The sequence below is a fragment of the Protopterus annectens genome, chromosome 3.part0, assembly GCF_019279795.1.
Source record: "Protopterus annectens isolate FY-2018-M chromosome 3.part0, PAN1.0, whole genome shotgun sequence".
In the NCBI taxonomy this organism is placed as follows: Eukaryota; Metazoa; Chordata; order Ceratodontiformes; family Protopteridae; genus Protopterus; species Protopterus annectens.
In genome coordinates, this window is record NC_056731.1 from 1,377,717,739 (window position 1) to 1,377,729,932 (window position 12,194).

At 43.4% G+C, this 12,194-nt stretch overlaps 1 protein-coding gene across 10 annotated transcripts in view; it reads left to right on the plus strand.

The window, feature by feature from the left end:
• Positions 1-12,194, plus strand: part of RUNX1T1 (RUNX1 partner transcriptional co-repressor 1) — a 771,548-nt gene that overhangs the window by 693,087 nt on the left and 66,267 nt on the right. For all 10 annotated transcript variants that reach the window (XM_044065460.1, XM_044065459.1, XM_044065462.1 and 7 more), the window contains one exon: positions 11,483-11,678. In XM_044065460.1, the coding sequence (XP_043921395.1) occupies positions 11,483-11,678 (196 nt within the window). The remainder of the gene's footprint in view (positions 1-11,482; positions 11,679-12,194) is intronic.

Consider the following 12,194-nt stretch of genomic DNA (forward strand, 5'->3'; position numbering starts at 1 on the left):
GTAGATATAGGTGTTCCAGAGGGAGGGCTCAAACACAGACCTCTTACAGACCTAGACAGTGGTGTGCTTCCACCTCCAGGGGTGGAGAGGACAGACCTCAAACTTATAGAAAACACGCTCAATGACTCCCCTGCATAGCTCCAGGAACTTCTCTCCTGGAAGCCCCTCTAGGAGGAAAACTCTCTCTTTTTCAACAAAATTGCACTTACATAACCCAAGACAAGTGGGTTCTGGATGTAGTTTCAAGAGGTTACAAATTCCACTTTCATACCTTGCCAAGACCAAACAGATGGCCAGACCTACCAAAACACCAGTGGTCAGAGGCATTAAACAAGGTGGGATCCCTCATGGCTATGAGGGCCATAGAACTGGTTCCACAATCAGAGGTGGGCAAGGCTTTTACTCAAGGCTCTTTCTAGTTCCCAGAAAGCAGAACTCATGGAGACCTATCCTGGATCTGTCAGTCTTAAATACTTTCCTGGAGATACCAAAGTTCAAGATGCTTACTCTGCAGCAGCTCCTGCCGTTGTTGAACAAAAATGCATGTATGGTGACATTGGATTTAAAGGAGGCTTACCTACACATCCCTATCAGACAGGAGTGCAGAAAATACCTCCGGTTCAAGGCCGGCTCGAAACATTACCAATTCTCTGCACTGCCCTTTGGCTTGTCTACTGCGCCCAGGATCTTCACCAAGTGCCTGACACCAGTAGTAGCTTATTGCAGACTCAAGGGTATTCAAATTTACCCTTATCTGGACGACTGCCTTATTCAAGCAGACAGCAAGGATGTCTTACTCCAGCACTTGGAATTTGTTCAAAATCTTCTCAAGTATCTGGGATTCACTGTGAACATAAAAAAGTCAAATTTGACACCCACACAACAGATAACTTTTCTGGGTGCTCTTCTAAACACTACAACCCAGATGGCATTCCTGATATCTGAAAAACAACTACAGCTGGCTTCAACTTTCAAAACCTTGGCTTCTATAACTCGGCTAACTGCAAGGAAATTCCTGCAGGCTTTGGTTTACATGGCCTCCTGCATCCTTCTCATACCAAATGCAAGACTACATATGAGAAAAATACAATGGTACCTAAAAAGTGTATGGTCCCAGCATTCCCACAGTCTAGACACACAAGTTGCTGTCTTGCCTTGCCTACAAAAGGAATTCCATTGGTGGACCATGGCATGTCTTCACAACAAAGGGAAAGCCTTCAGTCTACCTCAAGCCAGCCAAGTGTTAACCACGGGCGCCTCTGATTACGCATGGGGAGCCCACTTGCAGGGAAAGGGTCTGCAAGGTTTTTGGACAGAGGATCAGAAGTACCTACATATCAATTTAAAAGAGATGTTAGCTGTACAGAATGCCCTCTTGGCTTTCAGGGATCTTCTACAACCAGGACAACTACTGATACGGACAGACAGCACCACAGTTATGTGGTACATAAACAAGCAGGGGGGGTTCACATTCCTACCCCCTTTGCAGACTAGCCATGACTCTATGGAACACAGCTCTAGCTTGCAAAGTGGGTCTACAAGCTCAGTTCCTGCCAGGGGAAACAAAATACTCTGGCAGACAGCTTGAGCAGGAATCTTTCAGGTCCACATGAGTGGATGCTAGACACCCAAATATTCAAGATGATTACAGAAGCCTGGGGCTGCCCGGACATAGATCTATTTGCATCCCCCCTCAACCACCAGTTACAGACTTTTTGCACAAGGACATTTCACAAACTAGCATGGAAAGTGGATGCACTATCATTCAGTTGGAAAAACCTCAAGGGGTATGCCTTTCCGCCACTACCTCTTCTACCACGGGTGTTATTAAAGATCAAGCAGGACAAGCCCAAGATGATGATTTTACTGGCCCCAAATTGGCCTCGTCAATTTTGGTACTCCCCACTGAAGAATCTATCCCAGGAGCCTCCTTGGATTTTACCTCAGATTCCCCTTCTTTTGTCCCAGCACCAGGGCCAGGTTCTGCACTCTCATGTCAAAACTCTCAGCCTGGCGAATTCAGGGTCTATAATTAATCCTTCCCTTCCCAAACAGGTCATGGATGTCATCTTAGAAGCCAGACTGCCTAGCACTAGAAAATCTTATGCAGGTAAATGGAAGAGATTTTGCACCTGGATGCATGCTCAGGATTCGGATCCTCTCATTCCTAATATCCCTCTGATTTTACTTTACCTGACAGACATGCTACATAAGGGTTTATCCTTCTCCTCCATAAAAATACATGCTTCAGCTATATCTGCACATTATAATACAGACCCCCCCAATCTTTTTGCATCCACTTCTGAAACAATTTCTACGAGGAGCAAAGAATTTAAGGCCCCCTAGGGCACCACCCATACCTGCCTGGGACCTCAACTATGTTCTAGAAAAACTCACTCTGCCTCCTTTTGAGCCTGCTGCTACAACTGATATTAAGTATTTATCATGGAAGACAGCTATCCTACTGGCCTTGACTTCAGCCAGGAGAGTCTCGGAGTTACAAGCACTCATGGCTGTGGAACCTTATATTATTTTTCACCAAGATAGGGTGTCTTTAAGGACTAATCCTACTTTCATGCCTAAAGTGGTTTCCAAAGTGGCTTTAAATCAAACTATCCACCTGCCAACTTTTTTCACTAATCCGCAAAATAAAGGGGAAAGAATCCTGCATTTCTTGGATGTACACAGACAACTTCATTTTTACCTGGACAGAACCAAGGATATCAGGAAAATAGAGCAACTGTTTGTTTCTTATGCAACAAACTCCCAAGGCAAAGCTATTTCAAAACAGACCATTTCTAAATGGATTGCTCATGGAATCAGATTTTGTTACTCTTATCATGGAAAGCAAATCCCAGGAAAAATTAGGACTCACTCTACCAGAGCTGCTGCTACTACAGCTGCCTTTCTCAGGGGAGTACCTACCAAAGATATTTTGGAAGCTGCAACTTGGAGTTCAGTGCATACTTTCTCTAAGCACTATAATCTCCCTCTTTACTCTAAGTCTAGGGCAGGCTTTGCTTCTGCAGTCTTGCAGGGCCTTCTAGCTGCCCCTTCTTCTCTATAACCACCACCCCTTATCTTAGCTTTGGGATTCAACCCTACAGTGATGACTGCAACACTGAAACACAATGAACATAGTACAGTTGTGTACACTTATCATAAATGTAGATGTTCGAGTGTCTTCAATGTTGCAGCCTGGGTTACTCTCCCTCCTGTCCCCTCTTATACTTTCACTAGTGTGCTTACCTACTTCACCTTTCTTCTGAGGTGTATTTGCTACAGGGTATGGGGTTTGTGGTATGTTACATTTCTGTTTTACTATTAGCCTTCATTTTTAGGCACCTGACATCTGGGGCAAGAAAAACTGGAGAACATGGCGTCAGCTGGCAGCTTTGTACTCCTAGCGCTCTGACGTCAGGGAGCATGACTGAACAGCCGACGCCGGACCCAGACTTTGGGATTCTGGCCGACCGAGGACTGCCTGCCGGCAGGAAGAACCCTACAGTGATGACAGCAACAGTGAAGACACTCGAACATCTACATTTATGGTAAGTGTACACAACTGTACTATCTCGTCTGTCGAAAGGTGTGGGAAACCCGTGACACTGTGGAACCGGTCCCTAGGAGACCCAATAAGTTTTTGTCCGCTCCCACAGACAAGGAATATCTGATGAAAGGTGTTCCAGTAGATGCTATGGTGGTGGCAGCAGCCACCAAGAAGGAACTTGCTGAAACTTCGTTTACCATCCATCCGCCTAAGAAGGAGTCCCGGGCCATGGACAGGTATGGGAAGCATCTGTTTACCTCAATGTCCTTTACTCTGCGGTCGCTGAACTACTTGACGCATTTTACAAGGCTCCAGAGAGGCCTCCTAAAAGAGCTAGGAGATTCTCTATAGGGTAACGTTTCTGATGCCATTTAAGAACAACACAGGAACTGCAAGGTGGAGGAGGATAGAACCCAACTAATAATACAAGACCAAGACCTCGACTGTTGTATAAAAATTGACTGCTGCTTGAATAAAATGAAAAAACAAGTTTATTCCTTCCACGTTAAGCGCTTTCAGCTGTCCCCAGCCTTCATCAGAACAACTAATCTTTGCAAACACAGAGTTTAAATACATATCTAATTAACTCCTTAATTACTAAATTGGTTAAAAAACCGCCAAAAATGTTGAAACATTGTTATAACAATGCATAAAGTCAAAACCCTTTATGACAACTATATCCTCTTTAAAATCCACTATTATTTATGCATATATGGTGAAAACATTCTCATGTGCAAAATTAACATATGTTAAAAATTATACATTGCAACTGGTGTATTAAAAATGGTGCATTAAAAATATACTGTTGTCTACCTTTGTTCACATTTTCGTACTGTCTAATTACGGTGAGCATAAATATTTCCCATTGCACTCAGCATACTTAGGCTAAAATAATCCCTGTATTTAATTCATACTATGACTTCTGTGTATGTTATTCTAAAGCCAAAAATGGTTTTAAACTAATGAAATCATTAAGACCAGGAGGTGTAGTAGAGTCTGTCAAAATCTGCCACTTGCTTTCACATAGTGCTAGCTTAGTTTTCCAATCACCTCCGAACGGTGTGTTGTCCACCTGGTCAATAATTGAGAAGAGGAAGCTGTGTTCAACACCTTTATCTAAAATGTGCCTGCATAATGCGTTCTTGGTGTCACACTTCCCTATTCTATACTGATGCTCGTATATACGTCTGTTTAGTTGTCTCTCAGTTTTCCCGATGTAATGGGCATTACATGCTGTACAAATTGCCACATAAACCACTTGTTTGCTTTTACAGTTCCCCCTTTTACATCTGATTGTGGTGTGACATATATCATCTATTTTAACTATTTTATTTGTATTGATATATTTGCATTGTTTGCAGTTGCCACATTTGGTAGTCCCTTTGTCTTTGTCTCCTTTACACCTAGTCTTGCCATCTTTTTCCAATATTCTCTTTAAATTTGGGGCTGTTTTGAACACACATCTGGGTTTTGTACCCAGGATTTTCTCTTTGTCTATGATCATCAAGGTGTTCCAGTGTCTGTCCAATATCTCTTGTATCAAGTACGTTTTGGGAGAGTACATGAGTACACATACCCTCCCTGCTGGTGTACCAAAAGTGTCTTCTTTAGTAGTTGATTTAAAGGTACCTAACAGTGGAATGTATTTTTTACCCCATTCCCGGGTAACATATTGGATAATCCCTTCCACCATCTTCACTGGATAAGCTCTCGTGATGAACATATCTTTGATGATGTCCATTTCCATTTCCACCATACTTTTGTTGGACGTCATCCTAGCCACCCGGATGCATTGACCTTTAACTATATTGCTAAAGATATGGGGGGGATGGTTGCTACTGTAATGGACATAATCGTTGGAAAATGTAGGTTTTCTGTAGATTCTAGATGAAAAGCCACTTTCGTTCTTGGTTAGTAAAACATCCAGATAAGACATTTCTTTGTAACTGTAATCAAATGTGAATTTTAAGAAATCCACTGTTTGATTGAGAAAGGTCGTAAATTCCAGCAACTTGTCTTCCGATGCCCTCCACACGATAAAAATATCGTCTAGGTATCTAACATATAATGCGATGTGACTGTAGTGAGGACTTTTGAAGATGTACTCAGATTCCCATTCCGCCATGACCAGATTTGCAAAAATGGGGGCACAAGCTGCTCCCATTGCAACTCCCCTGGTCTGTCTGAAATATTCTCCTTGATGTAAAATGTAATTGTAATCCAAAACGAGTGACATCATGTCACAAAGGAGGCAGGTCTTGTCCCAGGAGAAGTCCGTAAACTTCCTTAGACTTCTTTCAAAAAAGTCCAATCCTTCAGTTCTTGGAATGCTGGAAAAAAGATCCACTACATCTATTGTCAATAAGATGGAATCAGTATCGTGTACTTCTTTCTTGATGGTCCCCAAAAATCTCCATGAATCCTTGATAATATGAGGGATACCATCATATGTTTTTTTGAGCCAGCCATCAATCAACTGCCCTATTTTGAAGGTTTTCGATCGGGAACCTGATACGATTGGACGGAAAGGAGGTTGTTCGATAGACTTGTGCACCTTGGGTATGCCCACCATCTTTGCTAAAACTGGGTGGTCTACTTTTAGAAAAGAATAAGTCTCATTGTTGATCCTATTGTCGATTAAATATTCCTCCAGAATGAGGTCTATACGCTTGTGTCCAATGTTGACTTGATTTAAGGATATGTTTTCATAATTTCCTGAATGGTGCAGAATGTTGTTGATCTCCTGGTCATAATCCTTGGTAGAAAAAATCACGACTCCACCTCCCTTATCTGGTTTCATGACTCTGATGTCTTTATTCAGGGAAAGATCCACCAGGCATTTCCTTTCTGACTTGGAAAGGTTGTCCATAACATCCCCACGCTGTTGTTTTTCTTTGTTGTATGTCCAATAAATGTCATTGCAGACCAGGTGCTCAAAGTTGGTCACGTGCGGATTAGCTGTAGGAATGTAAGTGCTTTTTTTCTGAAGTGTGGTCCCTGCTATACCTGTGGTGTTGTGTGCAGGAAGGGGTAGTTTGTCAAACTGTAGGGCCAGGTTCAACTTCCGACAGTATTTCTTAACTTCTTTAATACTGTCTATGATGTTCCAACCCTTCATAGGTATGAACTTCATACCTTTGCTGAGTAGATGGGCACAAGTCTCATCTATATCCATGGTAGTGTAATTGAATACCTAAAAACTGCATGGGTGGTGATTCTGGGGAAGGTGTCAAGTACCCTGGTGTCGATGGAATTCTCAACTGGCATGGTCCCCACCAAAATGGAAAGCAAGTGGCAGATTTTGACAGACTCTACTACACCTCCTGGTCTTAATGATTTCATTAGTTTAAAACCATTTTTGGCTTTAGAATAACATACACAGAAGTCATAGTATGAATTAAATACAGGGATTATTTTAGCCTAAGTATGCTGAGTGCAATGGGAAATATTTATGCTCACCGTAATTAGACAGTACGAAAATGTGAACAAAGGTAGACAACAGTATATTTTTAATGCACCATTTTTAATATACCAGTTGCAATGTATAATTTTAACATATGTTAATTTTGCACATGAGAATGTTTTCACCATATATGCATAAATAATAGTGGATTTTAAAGAGGATATAGTTGTCATAAAGGGTTTTGACTTTATGCATTGTTATAACAATGTTTCAACATTTTTGGCGGTTTTTTAACCAATTTAGTAATTAAGGAGTTAATTAGATATGTATTTAAACTCTGTGTTTGCAAAGATTAGTTGTTCTGATGAAGGCTGGGGACAGCTGAAAGCGCTTAACGTGGAAGGAATAAACTTGTTTTTTCATTTTATTCAAGCAGCAGTCAATTTTTATACAACAGTCGAGGTCTTGGTCTTGTATTATTAGTTGGGTTCTATCCTCCTCCACCTTGCAGTTTCTGATGCCATGGCACAGAAGGTCAATGCACAGATGTCTACCCTAAATTTCCTTACCAACTCCTCTATGAGGCTGATATCATACGCAGCCAATGGAGCGAGCAGGGCAGCGGGTTCAGGAGTCGCTATTAGGAGAACACTCCTGGATGCGCCTGTGTAACTTCGCGGAGGCCTTCAAGTCTACGTTCACCAACACCCCATTTGATGGTTCATCGTTGTTTGGAACCAAGGTGAAGGACACTCTCACTAGGTGCAAGCAGGAAGGAAAAACCCTGTCTGCCGTGGGAGTCCGTTTTTCCATGCCTTCTAGACCTTACCCCAAGGGCCAGAAGGGTGGGAAAATGTGGTTCAGGAAGTCGCAGAGGTTTTTTCAGGATGCACAAAGTGATTTCCCCCTCCAGAGGCAGGGGAAGGGGTGGGAATTCAGGTAGACACCACCCTAGAGGCAGAGGAGGCCTGTGTAACAAGAGGGACCGTGATTCCTTTTGCGGTTCTCCCTACCAGCGCTCCTGAAAGGAGGCCCGACTCTGCATCTCTGGAGCTGGTCGGGGGTCGCATTTCTTTATTCCCAGAAGCCTGGCAAAATGTCACCCAAGACAATTTCCAGAGGTTATCATATTCCCTTCTCTTCTCCTCCCCTGCCAACCAAGAGAATTCCAGACGTTCCACCCGGTTAATGGGATTCTGCAGCTTTAGAAATAAAAAAGTTGCTTTCAAAGAGAGCCATCCAGCCTGTCCCCACAGACCAAGTAGGATTAGGGACTTACTCGAGATTCTTTTTGGTGCCAGAAAGAACAGGGGACCTGAGACCCATCTTGGATCTCAGCTGATTGAACCTACATTTAAAAAAGTCCAAGTTCTGCATGGTCACCTTACAGTCAGTACTCCCTCTGTTAGGGAAAGATGTGTGGATGTGCTCCATCGACCTCAAAGATGCTTACTACTATATCAAGATGGACAGGGCATTGAGAAGTCATCTACGCTTCTGCTGGGAGCCAGTCATTTTCAGTTTTGCACCCTGCCCTTTGGTCTCACCACAGCCCCCAGGGTGTTCACCAAATGCATGGCAGTGGTAATGGCTCACTTGAGACATCAGGGATTCCAAGTGTTTCCATACCTGGACGACTGGCTCCTTTCTGCCATCACCAGGCATCTACTGTTACAGGCCAGGGATGCCACCATTACACTGTGCCAAAGATTAGGAATTACTCTAAATTGGGAAAAATCTGCATTGTTGCCCTCGCAGCATGTCACTTTTATTGGCGCTGAACTAGATACAGTGCTCATGAGGGCCTTCTTACCAGAAGAGAGAATTCAGGCTCTACAACAGCAGGTCTACGCCTTACTACCATTGAGGAAGGTCAAGGCAAAAGTGGTCTTCAAGTTATTAGGGATCATGGCTGCTACGATCATGCTAGTTCCCCTTGCCAGACTACACATGAGGGTTCTACAGTGGCTGCTTTTCACCCAATGGTCACTACAGTATCTTCCACTCTCCCATTCTATTTTGATTACGGACACGTGCAAGCAGGATCTACGCTGGTGGCTTCAGGCCAGCAATCTCAACGTGGGCAAGCCTTTTGTACCATCTTCTCTAGTTGCCACAGTGACCACGGATGCCTCTCAGATCAGGTGGGGGGGCATTATCTTGGCAGGACAGTCCAAGGCACGTGGCAAGATCATGAGACCCATTTGCATATCAATATCTTGGAGATGAGAGCAGTGCTATTAGCATTGCAAGCACTTCAGAGCTTTCTCCCTCTAGGGACAATTGCAATCCACTCGGACAACATGTCAGTGGTGTGGTATCTGAACAAGCAGGGAGGAACCAAATCATACCCCCTTTGCAGAGAGGCACTTCGAGTTTGGCAGTGGGTGGTGTCTTCCCAACACTTTCTAGTTGCAATGCATATTCCGGGGAAGTCCAACGTGATTGCCGACAGGTTGAGCAGAGCTATCCTAATGCCTCACGAGTGGTCCCTGAACAAATATGTTGCTGAGAAGATATTCCACAGATGGGGTCAGCCTTGCTGTGATCTGTTTGCCAGCCCCCTCAATGCCAAATGCAGTAGCTACTTCACCCTTATACCCCCGGAGGGGGAGGCACCCAGGGACGCTCTGGTTTACAATTGGCCCTCCGGTCTTCTCTATGCCTTTCCACCGTTTCCTCTGATATCAAAGGTAATTCAGAAAGCACAGTCCTTGGGAAGCAAAATTATCCTGATTGCCCCACACTAGCCTCATCAGATTTGGTTTCCCTTCCTTCAGCCCTATCTAATGGTCGATCCCTGGATTCTGGACCCAGATCCAGATCTGCTGACTCATATATCAGGACAGTTCCATCCCTCCATCCAGACCCTCAAGTTGACAGCTTGGCTGCTCCAGTTCCGTCCCTAGTCAGGCTTCATGATTTTTCCCCGGAAGTGGTCTACATTCTGTCTTCTTCCCACAAGCCTTCTATCAGGAAGATTTATTCCAGTAAGTGAAAGAGATTCTCCATTTGGGCCCATGAAAGACATATTGATCCTTATACAGCTCCTATTTCGGCAATATTAGAATTTCTTTCTCAACTGTTCAGTCAGGGATTAGCTGCAGCAACCATTAATGTGCAGTTGGCAGCGATTTCTACCTTTCACGTTGCTAATGAGCCCAACCTTATGGCTCATAGGCTTTGTTAGGGCCTTTCTCAAAGGGACAATGTTACTCCGACCTCCAGTCTTTGATCCAGTAATGCCATGGGACCTCAATTTTGTTTTGCAGATGCTCACTTCGGCTCCCTTTGAGCCCGCAGCTACGTGTGACCTAAAATTCTTGTCATGGAAGACAGTATTGTTGGTAGCCATAACTTCAGCTAGGCGGATCTCTGAGCTCCAAACTTTATCGACTAAGCCACCTTATTTGGTGTTTTACAAAGACAGGGTCTCCTTAAGAACCAGTCCTTCCTTTATTCCAAAGGTTGCTTCTGTTGTCAATGTCAACCAATCCATTGAATTGCCTGTGTTTTTTCCTGAATTTTCTAACAAGGCAGAATTTAAGTTTCATCAGCTAGACGTTCATAGACAATTGCGTTTCTATTTACATAGGACAAAAGATTTCAGGAAATCATATCAACTGTTTGTCTCGTTTTCAGACATTAGACTTGGGGTTCCTGTCTCTAAAGTAATCTTGTCTCGCTGGATCTCCAATTGCATCTCTTTTATTTATGGTTCCAGTGGCAAAGAATTACCCTTTAAAGTGAACACGATCTGTGGCTACCGCTGCTGCATTTCAGGCTAGAATGTCTATGGATGATATCTGTGCTGCAGCAACATGGGCTTCGCCTCATACTTTTATTAGTCACTACAAATTAGATCTGGTCTCTAGAGGCAGATCTTCCTTCGGTTCCACAGTGCTCAAGAGTATTTTTCACTGAGCCACCCAAGGTCAAGGTGCTAGGGACGCTGTTCCAGGGGTAAGAATGAAGGTGAGATTGGACTACATAACATCAAGAAGTTATGTACTCACCATAACGTTTGATGTATGTAGTCCATCTCGCCTTACATTCTTACCAACCTCCCTCCTACACCCTCCTTGAAGACCTGGAGGTATAGTCTCTAGGTGTCAGTGGTCCTTTTGGTTGAGGTTGTTGTTCTTCTTCTCAGTGTGTGTGTGTGTGTGTGTGTGTGTGTGTGTGTGTGTGTGTGTGTGTGTGTGTGTGTGTGTGTGAGCGCTTGCAGCAAACAAGATCTGGGGAATGGGCCTGTTGCATAAAGGGATACCTCTTAGCCACAAGCCAATTGAAGTCTTCGAGCTAGAGTATGGCCGAGTCGGAGACGAGGTTCAGCTCCGAACCCAAGGGTAAGAATGTAAGGTGAGATGGACTACATACATTGAACATTATGTTGAATACATAACTTCTTGTTTTTAAACATTATTGCTACATTTGGCGTACTGAAAGAGCCTGGGTGATGCTACCAACTTGTAACTTTTTCTTGGAATGTATACAGTAAGCAGCCTGTTTTAATTTTTTCTCTTTAGCTGTTGAATTGCATAATGGATATGGTGGAGAAAACAAGGCGATCCCTCACTGTACTACGACGATGCCAAGAGACAGACCGTGAGGAGCTCAATTACTGGATTAGGCGATACAGTGATGCAGAAGACTTAAAGAAAGGAAGCGGCAGCAGCCATTCCAGGCAGCAGAGTCCAGTGACTCCAGACCCAGTTGGATTAGGTACAGTCTAGAAGCTACTGTCTTTTCTTGTTTTCTTTCATGTAAGGAACCTAATGGTAGACCCATTCAGAGCTGTTTACACTTGTGCAGAACGTGAACAACCACTGCAAACAACAAAGATCATATTTTACATCTTCTGTTGGGCGGGGGGTCTACATTCCATAAAGAAAGTTATAACAACAAATGCAAATACATTTCCTGTCTTGCATAAAGCACATTTGGGAGTGTGTGCTTGTGTTATTGAGTGTCAGTGCACCAAAAAATGATCTCCATTTTGAACCACTAGATTCAGCTGCTTGTAAACATCTGTGCTGATTCATTGTAAACATCTAAAGAAACTAAAGAATACATCTAAAGAAACTAAAGAATACTGGCTCGGTCGATAAGAGATACTGTGCAACTAACTAGGTATGATATTTGCAAAATCATTTACACTGAAATATTTAAATATGTTAATTCTGGGTAGGGATGGATCCAGTGAGGTGGGGTCACCTAGGTGAACTTTTCTTTTTGCAT